Source organism: Lonchura striata, chromosome 33, assembly GCF_046129695.1.
Source record: "Lonchura striata isolate bLonStr1 chromosome 33, bLonStr1.mat, whole genome shotgun sequence".
NCBI classification, from domain to species: Eukaryota; Metazoa; Chordata; class Aves; order Passeriformes; family Estrildidae; genus Lonchura; species Lonchura striata.
In genome coordinates, this window is record NC_134635.1 from 1358461 (window position 1) to 1371357 (window position 12897).

At 54.5% G+C, this 12897-nt stretch overlaps 1 protein-coding gene across 7 annotated transcripts in view; it reads left to right on the top strand.

The window, feature by feature from the left end:
* The window catches only part of MEF2D (myocyte enhancer factor 2D), a 74412-nt gene that overhangs the window by 40031 nt on the left and 21484 nt on the right, over nucleotides 1–12897 (top strand). For all 7 annotated transcript variants that reach the window (XM_077789382.1, XM_077789381.1, XM_077789385.1 and 4 more), the window contains 2 exons: nucleotides 1937–2267; nucleotides 7772–7975. In XM_077789382.1, coding sequence (XP_077645508.1) covers nucleotides 2214–2267; nucleotides 7772–7975 — 258 coding nt within the window. In that variant the 5' untranslated portion in view covers nucleotides 1937–2213. The remainder of the gene's footprint in view (nucleotides 1–1936; nucleotides 2268–7771; nucleotides 7976–12897) is intronic.

A 12897-nucleotide genomic window follows, 5' to 3' on the forward strand; every position in this document is an offset into this window, starting at 1 on the left:
TGCTGAAGGTGAATATTTTTCAGCCAGTTTAGAGAAGTGGCAACTCTGAAGGGAAAAGCGGCAAAGCAAACCCAACAAAAAGTTCCTCCTCTTCCAAAGTTTCTCTGTGTGTGCAAAATCCAAGCTTCGGTTCCAAGCCTTTGGGCTGTGGGTTCTCTCCTGGTGGGCTCACAGTGAGGGAAATACCAAGAGGACACTGCAGGTGGATGAAATAAAAATCTTTATTTTCCTTTTGGCTTTTCCTGTATCCCCAGCCTTCGAGGGATACTCACACAGTGCAGGCTGGAGCACTGATGCTCTGAAACTGGTGATGCTCTGGGACCTTTCTTTTTGGGGCTTCCCACGGTGGGATGGGGAGCAGCAGCCAAAGGATATGCCTGTGGCACTGCCTCAGTGTTCCCCATGATGACAGTGCTCCTCACAGCTGGATGGTTGCTCCTATTTGCTGCTGGGAAGGAAACATGCACCTATTTTGGTAGCTAATGTCTCAAGAATTAAATGCCATCCCTGTATGATCTGTCCTTGCAAAGACTCTTACTGGTGGTATTTATTTATGTGTAAAAAAACCCAGGTTTTGCTGCCCTTTGTCTCTCTGGTCTTCTTCCTGTCCTCCCCATACCTCATCCTCCCTGGAGGGCAAATTGTGGATGTCATGATGGGGAAAAGATTGCCCATTCTCCTCGGGGCTCCTTCAACTTGCACTGAAACCACAGAACATGATGCACGATGAATAACTTTACCCCTGAAAAAAGCAGAGAAAAAGATTTAAGTGACTCACATGACTCAGTGAACCCCAAAAATGAGTGTGGGAGTGAGACCTTTAGGGCTTGTTTGTTGGAGCATGGTCTGATGAGGAGGTGAAGGATGGGGCCGTGGTCTTAAGCGGGGTCTGGGGGTGCTCTGGGGTGGCAGTGGAGCAGGAGGAGCTTGGTCAGGTTGGCTGTGGCTGCTGCTTTGAATTTGGGAGAAAAAGCTTTTGGGTTTTTTAAATGCTTTTCGTGACAAGAGCGAGGGCTGGGGACTGCCAAGTTGAGGCAGATAGGAAGCTATTTAGGGACTGGCTTTTCCCTTTGCCTGGGTCTTGGCACAGGGCACCTTGCCTTAAATGCAGTGTAATCACTGCTGTTACCCAGCTGCTCACAGAGAGAGCAGGAGAATGACATACCTGTGGAAAATGAACTGGCTGAAGTTCCCTGTTTGTCCCCTCGCTGCAGTGCAGCTCCTGCTGGGAAACGGCTGAGATGGGCTGGGGGCTGTGCCAGGAGGTGCCCTGGAACATCTGGGTGCAGCTTCTGGTGCTGGGGCATGCAGATTCCCGTGGGGAGGCTGCAAGAAGGAGCAGCACTCGTCCCTTTGGGGAGAGTTTTGGGCACAAGATAACCCCTAGATGCGTGTTCAGCTGTGGCTGAGCCCAGTGGAAGGCCAGGCTGTCTCAGCTGCTTTCAGCGTCCTCCTTCCCCATAAGAATTAGGTTTCTGTGCCTGGTTATAAGGTTTCTTTCAAGTAATCAAATAAAGACATTTTAAAATTCCAAACTGGAGATTAGTGCAGAAACTGGAGACGGATTTAAATTGCCCGAGCTAATCACCAGCCACTCGACTGCTTATGACTTTATTAAGAGAAAAAAAAAAAAAAGTCTGGAGTGTCACAGAGGAATAGTGATTCACGAGCTCACTGCTGCCATCTCCTCCTCCTCGCCCAGCGTGGCAGTGCCCGGCCCACACGTGTCCCGTGGCACGGGTGTCCCTGCCCTCCATCCTTGGGCTGCTTTGAGGCCAGTTTGGATAAACCCCTCTGCAGCTCTCCTGGCCCCAGGGCTGGGTGGGAGAAAGAGCCAGAGCCCACCCTGGCCTCGGGGGTGGGATTGCTGCTGGGGTGCTGGGTCCTGGAAGGGCTTTGGGAACAGAGGCTCACTCCTGTCTCTCTCACTGTGCAGGTTTCTGAGCAGCTGCTGCCATCTCAGCCCCGCTGGATCTGGCCACACATGACGGTACCATGAACTGAGCACGGAGCCACGCAGAACACTTTTTTTTTTTTTTTTTTTTTTTTTTTGGTTTTTTTTTTTGTTGTTGTTTTGGCTTCTTTTGGGTTTGTTTTCTGTCCGAGAAAAAAAAGCCCCCCACGCTCTTTAATGAAAGCATTTTAAAGCGGGGCCACTTCTCCCCTCCCGTGAGCCGAAGTCGTGCCGGGTGCGGTGAGGATTTCCGGAGAAGATGGGGAGAAAAAAGATCCAGATCCAGCGGATCACGGACGAGCGCAACCGGCAGGTCAGTGCTGTGTCCCCGCTCCCTCACCCTTCTTCCCCTGGGGATTTTTGTGCCATGTTTCAGAGTGACCCGTTTCCATCCCATTTTGGGCCACCGGTGCTGTGTTTTTCCCAGTCCATAAAAGAAGCAGAGGCTTAGGCCGGATCCAGGCGGATCCAGGACCAGGCAAACGTTGCTCCTCGCCTTGGAGCTCCTTGAGCTCTTTCCATCTAAGTGCTTTTCCAGAAGAAAGTATCTTCTCCACTTAGTTCCCCCACCCCCCTTTTTTTTTTTATTTTTGTCTTGCAGAAAATATATTTCAGTTGACATTTTCCATGTGGTTTTTCCAATAAAAAACAGCCACAACAAGTATCCATTTTGCTGAACGCAAACAACTCAAATTATTCCTTTATTTTCCCCCTTCAATTGTAGACTTAAATGACTCCAGGGCTTTTTTCCTTGGGCTCTCTTGAAGCCAAGCCCAAGACACGCATGTGCATGTGTGTAGGAATGCGTTCATGTATCTCAGAGGAAAAACAAAAACCAACAGATTTTTCCCAAATTTCCATGTTCCTTAAACTGGAGTGGTGGAGCAGCAGCACGTTGCCAGCCCAGGTTTGCTCTGGGATGACTCTCGATGTATTTCCCATTACCACAAGACTTCCAGGCTGGTCCCTTTGCTTTCTGTGCTCCTGGAGTTTGGCTCAGCAGATCCAAGTCTCTGCCTTTAGTCCAGCCACTACTGCACCCTGCCACACTTCTTTCCTGCCACTTTCACTCCAGAAAAACAGAAAAACCAGTTAAAAAGCATGTGGATATATTCCTAATCCTTAATGAGTGTCAAAGAACAGAACTGGATGAACCACTTTATGCTCCACAGCAAAACAATAGGAAATGGCAGATTTTCCTCATTATAGCTTCACTTGGTGGTGGGGGCTGGGGCAGGAATGAAGTAGTTTCTGCTGATGTCCCAGTCGCTCCTGGGGCTGTGTATGTCCATCATGAGGAGGAAGCAGGGCCTTAGGGGCTGTTGAAGGATCTGGAGTGTATTTTATGGGGCAGTGGTGCAGAGGGGAGTGAGGGATCTGCAGTGACTGGAGCCTTGCTGGAAATTCAGACAAATGGAAAATAATGGGTACTGCTGGAGGGGAATGGCTGGATAGACCTTCAGGAGAGGAAGGAGGCACTTCTCTGCAGAGGCAGCAGCTGAGGGGTGGGACCGCTCCTGAGGGATGAGCTGACCCTCAGCCCTGGCTGGAGGTCAAGACCCTTGCTGAGGTCTCACAGCGTTGGGTGGGATTTGGCAGCAGGAGTTGCTTTGCATGGCTGGGTGTCATGGCTTTGGTGCATCTCTAATGTCAGGTGTCCCCAAAACCCAGTTCCCTGGGCTGGGGGACACTGGTTTTTTCCTGGCTGGGCTGGTTCTTCCAAAACCCAGCACAGGAGCATCGCTCTCCAACCCAGTGCAGCACATCTTGCTTTGCTTCCAGAAACCAGCCTGATCAAACTGGGTGTCAGCAAAGCAGCAGCTGTTTAATTGGTCACCAGCACAGCTTTGCAATCAATTTTCACTGCTCCCTTTCTTTGGGAATAAAGGACATACCAGGAAGATGGGACATTTCATGAAAAAGGACTGCTCCAGGTGGTGGGATCTGCTCTATCCACTGTGGTAGGAGCTGTAAGGAGGGTGAGAATTCTCTTGCTCCCCTCTCCTGCTGTACATGTGCAATGCCAGCATCCCCTCCCCACAGTCAGAAGTGTCCCATGTTGTTTTTTCTCATAGAAGCATGGAATGATTTGGGTTGGAAGGGATCTTAAAAGTCCATCTTGTCCCACCTCCCTGCCATGGGCAGGGACACCTTCCACTATCCCAGGCTGCTCCAAGCCCTGTCCAACCTGGCTTTGGACACTTCCAGGAATGGGACAGCCACAGCTTCTCTGGGCAAACTGTGCCAGGGCTTCAGCATCCTCACAGGAAAAATTCCCTTCTAATATCCCATCTAAATCTCCCCTTTTTCAGTTTGAAACTCTGCCCCTTGTCCCATCACTGTCTGCCCATGTAAAAAGTCCCTCTGTGTCTGTTTGATAAGCCCCTTTAAGTGCTGGGAGGCTGCAGTGAGGTCTCCCCAGAGCCACCTCTGGCTTCTCCCTCTCCTTCCCTGCCTCTCCTGCTGTTGCTGGGGCTCAGTGATGAGGAGCTGATGCGTGCCTGCCTGCTGTGGCTGCAGGCTGCCAGCTGAACTGGCTTAAGCCCAGCCTGGGAGCATCCTCAGCCCACCCCTGCCCCCAGAGCAGCCCTGTCCCTGCTCCAGCTGGGGGCTGGGGGCAGGTCAGCTCTCCTGAGCTGCTGGAATGCGGGGCTGATGCCCTGGGTGCCCTGGAGAAGGAGAGATTCATCTTGAGCAGGGGCTGCTGGGGCTCAGCAGGGGCTCTTCCAGAGCCTTTGGTGCGAGGTGGAGCTCTTCCCTGCATCTCACACTGAGCCTGCAGCATCATCTGGCCCTGCTCCTGTCCCAGGTTTTTCCTTGCGTGGGAGCATGAGCCACGAGCCCACATGAGGTTCCAGCAGGGTGTGAAGCTGCTGGAGTGGGTCCAGAGGAGGCCACGGAGATGCTCTGAGGGCTGGAGCCCCTCTGCTCTGGGTGTTCAGCCTGGAGAAGGCTCCATGGAGATCTAAAGGAGCTCTGGGACCTGGACCTGGAGTGACAGGAAAAAGGGAGAATGGTTTTAAACTGAAAAGAGGGAGATTTAGATTGGATATTAGGAGAAAATTCTTCCCTGTGAGGGTGGAGAGGCCCTGGCACAAGTTGCCCAGAGCAGCTGTGGCTGCCCCATTCCTGGAAGTGTCCAAGGCCAGGTTGGACAGGGCTTGCAGCAGTCTGGGATAGTGGAGGTGGGACAAGATGAGCTTTTAGATCCCTTCCAACCCAAACCAGTGTGTGATTCTGTGAATTACAGCAGCAGCCAAAACCAGGGGAGGAGAGCAAGTAAGAGTCACTAATGTCATTAGAGGAATTACTGGAGAGGATTTGCCACAACAGATCAGGCCATCAGTCCTTCAGGGCCAGGCCGCTGACTCTGGCAACTGCCAATATGCTTTACATCAGGGGAAAGGCAAAAAATCCCCTGCTAGTGTGGGGCAGTAATTCCTTCCTGACCCCTTTGGTGATCGGCTTATGCCCTGAAGCATGAGATTTGATTACCCTCTTAGACTTACAAGGTTAATTCTTCTAGATGAAGCTCATGCACGGCGTCAGGGAAGGTTTGAGGTTTGTGTCCCAGGTCATGGGTGGATGCACAAAGCCCTGTTAGGTGATGCTTTTGAGTGATGTGGTGGCTAAATGGCAGATCCTTGCTTTTCTCTGCAAGGTGCAGGGATGCCAATAGAGAGGGATGCTCTTGGGCCCTGTCTGCAGAGGGAATATCCCCTCATCTCTAGAGGGATAATTTGGTGTTTAGTGTTCTGCTGAGCTCTGCCAGGCTGCTGGTTGATTTGGGGAGGATGACCCACACTCTTCACTACTCAAGGGCAGAACCCAAACCATGCTTGTCACTGGCCTTCAAGGCCGAGAGCTGCCCCATTTTTTGGACCCCACATCTCGACCTCACCACGTTTCCTCCAGCCTTGGTGGCTGAGCCCATCGTGGTGCCTGGCAAGGTGTGTTTTGGCCAAGTGTCCCTGGCACTGGTGGCTGCAGGAGCAGCCCTGGGCTGTTTGTTTCCTCCCGAGGGCCAGGGAGAGCCTGGAGGCCACCCTGGCAGGGACAGCGAGCCAGGTCCTGCTGGGGAAGGGGGCAGAGGGACAGGTTTTGGTTTTAGAGCCTGTCCTGCCACGGCTGCAGGAGCAAACTGCAGCTGGGTCCCACCTGGAGTCACTGTGGCCACGGCTGGGCCGTGGCACTGCTGGGCTTGGGAGCTGCTCACCAGCAGAGGTTTTGGGTGGCTGAGAAGTCCAGAATGCTGCTGGGGAGGGGAGCTGTTGGTGGCACGGGACTGGCCCTGAAGTGATTTAATTTGCAGCAGAGAGCGCCGGGGCCGGGCGGCGCTGCCAGCGTGCGTGGCCAAAGCAGGCGCACGTGGCGGCCGCAGCGCAGGGCACCAGCCCTGCCCTTTCCAGGGGATGAGGCGATTAGAGCTCAATCTCATTACTGCTTAATTATCTCTGGGAGATGGCGGGGAGGGGCAGCAGCTCCCCTTGCCAAGCGTGCCCAGAGCTGCCCCTGCTCTGCCCTCCCGCCGCACGTGGGGCACGGTTTTGTCTCGAGGGTGCAGGACCCTGAGGGTGCGTTCTGGGTGCTGCTGGTAGCTCCACGTTGAGCTCTCCAGACCACTGACAGGCTGAGCAAAGGCAGCAGCCTCATTCACTCTCCGAGCTCTGCTCTGTGAATTAAAGCTGTTTGTTGCAAAACTGATGCTGTGGTGGAGGCCTAGAGTGGTGTTCAGCCTTCCCACGTGGAGAGGGAGCAGCTCTTGGCACCCAGGGGCATCTCAGCTCATCTCCAGCCCTTCCCCTGGAGGCTGCTTTGCCCCCAGAGCAGTGCTCAGCACAAAGCCGTGACCTCCCGCCTGTTATTTTCCTTTTCTGCTTTTTATTTGCTGAGAGGGCTCTGGCCAAGCGTCGCGCCTTGCCCGTCAGCGTGCCGCGTGTTCTGGGGGTGGGGGACCCTCAGCAGCTGTCTGCGCTGCAGCCGGGACAGGGAGCCCCAAAGCAGCTCTCTCTCCAGCAGCTGGCTCCTGTTAGCAGCGTGGGCTGGGGATCGCAGCCCAGCGTCTGCCCGGCAGCTGGGGCTGCTGTTGGAGCCAGCACCCAGCCCCAGGGCTGGCCCCAGCCCCAGCCAGCTGCAGGATCAGTCCTGCAGGAGCTGCCTCCTCCTGCTGCAGCTCAAGGCAGGGCGGCTCGGGGACGCAGGGGACCCCAGTTGGGCGGGCAAGGAAGAAAAGAACCCCAGGGAGGTTCCACAAAGGGACAGCAAGATGAAAGTGGCACAGGGGGGCTCATGGTGCCCATGGGGAAGTATAGCCTGGTGGGATAAGTGGGGGCTGGTGAATCAGGGGTGGGGTGGGCACCCCTGGGCGGTTTTGGGGTGCTGAGCCCCAGCTCTGTGGCCCCCAGGGTTGGGCACTCGCAGCGCAGCTGCAGCAAGCGAGGACAAGATCCTGATCGCTTGAATATTCCACTTAAAAACCCGCAGCCCCCGGACAGATGGCAGCTCTGCTGGGGATTTTGCTGAAATTTATTTTCTCTTGATTTGGCAATATGTGATTTCCAACGCTGATAATCATCTTTGTGCTTGTGAAGTGTCTGCCTTTGGAGGATCCCAAAATAGGCAGCAACATGAACCGTTCGGAAGAGGGAGGCGAGAGAGGAGAGCTCAGGGTTGGGTCCAGTTGGGGAAACTGAGACAGAATATTCCTTCTGCACTCCCCTTCCTTTTGCTCTTCCTCCAGTGGTCATTCCATTTTCCTCTGGGAGCTGTTGGGTGTGTGGCAGCACGGCTTCTCACCGTGGCTGTCCTTGCTTTCAGGTGACCTTCACCAAGCGCAAGTTTGGCTTGATGAAGAAAGCCTACGAGCTGAGCGTCCTGTGCGACTGCGAGATCGCCCTCATCATCTTCAACCACTCCAACAAGCTGTTCCAGTACGCCAGCACCGACATGGACAAGGTGCTGCTCAAGTACACCGAGTACAACGAGCCCCACGAGAGCCGGACCAACGCAGACATCATCGAGGTGAGGCTCCCCAGCTTCGCCACGGTGGCAGAGCCAGGCCCGAGTCTGGTGCCACACTGGGTGCAGGAGGTTGTTGCAGGGTGGGGATGGAGCAAGCAGATCTCCCACACTCAGTGCCAGATGGATTTTGTGTGGTTTTGGTTCAGCCTACAGAAATGCTCCGTTCTGGGTAGTAGAGTTGAAGCTGTCTCCAGTTGTGTGTTGACCTGCTGCTTTGAAACTTGAGGTGCAGGTTTGCTCTGTGGGACCCTGCTGTGGAATCCAGGCAAAACACAAGGTGGATTTGGAGGCAGCTCCTGCTGGAGTGCCTGGTGCAGCTGGTGGCATTGTTCTGGAGTACAGCTGGTCACATTGCCCCCACCTGATATTCAGACAGGCACAGCAGAGTTGTGGGAAGGCTCCAGTGCCCAAATTGCAGGGGAATTCAGGTGAGATGGACCAGGTGGGATGGTCCAGTGCCTGCTCAAAGCATGGCCAAGCTCATGGGTTGGTGGGTTTGCTCAAGGCTTGTCTGGCTGTGTTTTGTGGGTCTCCAGGGATGGCCCAGCCACACTCAGTCTGACCCATCCCCAGCACCATGCCCAAACTGTGCTCACTTCAAAGCTGCTCTCCTCCAGCCTGCTGGCATTGCAGGAGGTGCTCAGCTGCCTTGTGCTGGTGCTGCCGCCACACTGGCCCTCTGCACAGCTTTGTCCTTGTCCCTGGTGCTGGCTGAGCATTGCTGGGCTGGAGCACGGGGCACATTTGGCTCTCAGGACAGTGCCAGCAGTGCCTTGGTCATTGGTCACATCCTCTCGGCAGTGGCTATGCAGATGGAGCTGCAGGGTCCTCAGCATGGGGGCAGCTGCCATTAAACCTGCACAGACAGGCAAATGAAGGGCTTGGCTTTGTCATTAGTGGCATTGTGGGCATCAATTAATGCCCTCAGAGCCACTGGTGGCAGAGTGGAGCAGCACGGCCTGCACTGCTGGAGGAATTGGGCTTCTGCTTCAGCCTTTGAATTCCTTTGGTGCCCCTTGGCCAGTCTGCTCAGGCTTTGATTTCATGAAGAAGGAAAAAAACTCAGGCTGCCCCTGCCCTCCAAAATCTTGCTTTCTTTTTCCTTTTTTATGCTCTGTAAAATGTGTCTTTTTGAGAGACTTGGACATGAGGTTTTCACCCCACGGCTAAGCCAAGCATCTCCCAGCATCCGCCTTCCTTTGCTGGGCTTTGGAGGCTCTTCTGCCACAGCACAGTTGTGTAGGGGGCCTTGAAAATGGTTCCAAAATGTCTTTTTTGGCCAGTTGGAGCCAGGTCATGCCCCTTTGCTGTGCAGATGCCGGCGGCTCCCTGCCGCAGCCTCTCCGGGATGCTCAGCCTGCGCTCGCAGCATCGAACAGATTTGTCTTGGCCTAAAAATACCATAAACATTTTGGGCAGCGTTCTCTGTTCCCTTATGGTCCAAGATGCAAACACTCCCAAGCCGACAAGTTACACACAGTCCTTGGCACCCAAAGAAACGCTGTGTTTGCACCACATGAAAAGCTGGATCCGCATCCAAAGCCGAGGAGAGGAACATCGGGAGCGGAAGGATATTGGTGGATGGCAAGAAAAAGAGCCCAAACACGCCGGGCTCAGCAGGGCTTGCTGGCAGAGCTGTCATGGAGCAAAACCTGCTGGGGTGCAGGCAGGTTTGGAGGCTGCTCAAGCTTCCCTCCTCATCCTTGTCTAGTCTGGGAGCAGGGTTGGGGCTGCTCTAGGATTTTTACTGTTTCCTGAATCCATGCCCCCAGGACACCATTCCTGCTCTTGTGCTGATTTCTGTTTCCCCTCGCCCAGGTCAGGTTCCAACAGCCCAACCGTGTCCCCACTGCACACAAATCCAATTTATCTCCTGTTTCTTGGTGGCTCCCAGTTGAACTTGACTCACAAAAAGTGTCTTCTCATTCTGGAAGCTTCCCCACATTGAGCATTTAGGGACTGCGAAAACCCAGGCTGGGAGTTTGCCACCAAATGTGATTTTAAGTGGATTTCAAGGGGCAGCTGCATCAAGCCACCTTCACTGTGATGTCTGCCTGCCTTTCCTGCTGAGGGCTTCGGCTCTGAGTGGCTCTGGCAGCACCTCAGGAAGGATGAGGAGCAGCCAGGACCTGGAGGAATTGAGGCAGAAGTCTCTGGATTTTGTTTTTGTGGTGGAAGGGGAGCAAGCAGCGGCTCTGGAGGGCTAAGCCAAGCACTGCCAGGCTCGGGGCTCCTGGGCCAAACAGCACTGGTACCACAGCTCAAGGCAGGATGAGTTGCTCTGTTTAAAATGACAGCAAACATGAGATCTCCTGGTTTTTGGTCCTGGAGAGGTGGACCTGAGCGTGGGACTGAGGGCACCCCACATTCCATGCTGCACGGGAATGTCCCTGAGGGGTTTATCCCCTGCATATTTAGTGAGAGCAGAGCTGCTCCATGCTGAGCATACACAGCCCTAGCTCAGGAGGGGTTCCACACCCCAGCTGCTTTTTGGGGACCATTCCCTGGAAGGACCCCCCCTGTGTTTCAGCAGTGGCTCTCAGGAGCGGGATTCAGCCACACAACCCCCGCAGCTTCTCCGTGCCTGGCAAAGTCCTGGTGATTGCAGGCTTTTAAGTCTGAGCAAATCTCTCTGATGCAGAGAGGGGGGTTTCCTTAATCAGGCGGGGGCCAGCTGAGCCCCCAGCCGGGCACGCTGGGCGCCACGTGCGCCCGGCCGGGGATCGCGCCGGCTTTGCTCCTCGCTGTCGCTTCTCGTTTCCTCCCAGCCCCGCTGACGTGCCAGCTCCTGATCAGGGACCTGGACAGGGCAGAGCTCGCTGGGCACTAGGATGCTCCACAGCCAGTTAAAGGCACACAGCCCTTTCTGCCCTTCCCTTGGCTGAATGGCCTGGAGGGGCTGATTTTCCCCTAACTCGCCTTCCCGGGGTTGTCATTCCCCAGGGTGTGTTAAATCAGATGTTCTGCAGGATGCTGGGGAGGTGGCAAAATGCAGAGGCAGCTGCCAGTGTCAATGTCTTCATCCTCATTCTCATCCTTATCCTCGTCCAGACTTCCCCAAAGCCCAGAGTGGCTGAGTCTCCCTCCTCTAAGGGAAGTCAACTGCATCCTGGTTGAGCATCGTTTCCTCTCACATGTTCTGCATTTCCTGCTGCTCTCTTACCCTCTTCGGGTTGGAAATCTGCTCCCCTGTGAGCTGCAGTTGTGGCAGTCAGAATATTGCCTGGAAAAGCAGGATGTGCAGTGGGTCCTGATAGAGTGGGGGGACCTGAGCGTGGCAGGGAGAGGGGCAGGTGATGACTGAAGTGGGCTTTGCTATGGGAAGTTCTCACCCTGGTTTTAAATTTTCTGCTGTAAAGGAATTGCTTTTAAATCTGTTCCATATGAAAAATGGTTGTGTTCTGCTGGCTGCAGCCCAGTGACAGAAAGGTTTCCTGAAAACCTCTTTGCATCTTCTGTTTTATGCCTGGCAAAAAGAAAGAGGAGAAATAAGAAGGAAAGTTCTTTTCTAAAAGACCTTGCAGAGATCCCGAAAACAGGAATCTTTGGGTTTGATTCCCGCTCCAGCAGAATTGTTTTCCTTTTACATCATCTTGACAAAAAGCTAAAAATGTGGGATACACATTTTTTTTGGTTAAAAAACCCGAAAGAACCAGCAGCCAACGCCCGTATGGCTGGAAATGGCATTTTGTTGTCCCAGAGCTCTCGTTGAGCAGCAGATTGCTGCAAGCCACGCTGCCTTGGCTCGTGTCCTGCTGCCCCTCCGCCGCCGTGCTTCCCGTCCCCTGAGCTGGGATCAGCCCCGTGCTCAGCCCTGCCAGCCCTGCAGCTCGTCCCCATCCCCTTCCCTGCAGCTCCTCAGGGTGTCACAGCCTCTGTGCAGCCCCAGGTCACAGTCCCGGGTCAGGGTCACTGTCCCAGGTCAGGGTCACAGTCCCAGCTCACAGGTTTGCTGTCCCAGGTCAGGTTTTGCTGTCCCAGGTCAGGTTTGCTGTCCCAGCTCACAGGTTTGCAGTCCCAGGTCAGGTTTGCTGTCCCAGCTCACAGGTTTGCTGTCCCAGCTCACAGGGTCACAGTCCCAGCTACGCTGCTGCCTGTGGGAAGGAATTTTTTCCTGGGGCTGCTGGTGGGTCTCCTGCAGGAGCAGGGATGGGATGGTGACACCACAGCTGTCCCTCACAGCTCAGCTGCTGAGCACCCACCTTGCAAGGAGCTGTGGGTCTCAGACAGTGCAGTTATGACTGATTTTACAAAGTTGGTGGCTGGGGAGAGCAAAGAGACCAAGGCGAAGCTGGGACACCAGATGTGTGAGGCCCAGAGAGAAAGACCTGGGCGAAGATGAAGGGGTGATGCTGTGAGCTGGTCCAGGGTATGGGTGAGCAGAGCCACATCCAGCCCATTGCACTGCTTTCCTTGACAGGCTTCTTGAGGGAACAACCCCCAGGATGATTTTGGGTGGACTTAGAGATGGCAAAATGCTGAACCTGGTGGTGACAGCCCCTTGCTCGTCCCTGTGCTTGGTTCAGGTTTCAAATATGGGCAAAGCTGAGGGCTCTGGGAGCTGCCTAAAAACCTCCCTGGTGGCAGCGTGGCTGCAGGCTTTAGAAAGGATGTTGTTTCTTGGCTGAAACCTCTTGAAAAATCCCGTTGTGAGGTTCCCTCCTTTGAGGGTCCTGGGGGATGGCAGTGGCTTGTCCATCCCCACAGCCTCTGACCCTGCCAACAGCTGTTGCTTGAGGAGAGGAGGAGTTTCCAGGGATTTACCTTGCTGATCCCCAGGCAGGGATGGGAGGGCAGAGATGAGAGGTCCAGCTCCTGTCCCTGCCAGGGGAATCGTGTCGAGGTGGGCACAGCCCATATTAGACACCAGAGAGTCTCTCCAGTGCCCGAAGGAAACCCGGCTTCATTGCTTCACTGCTCAT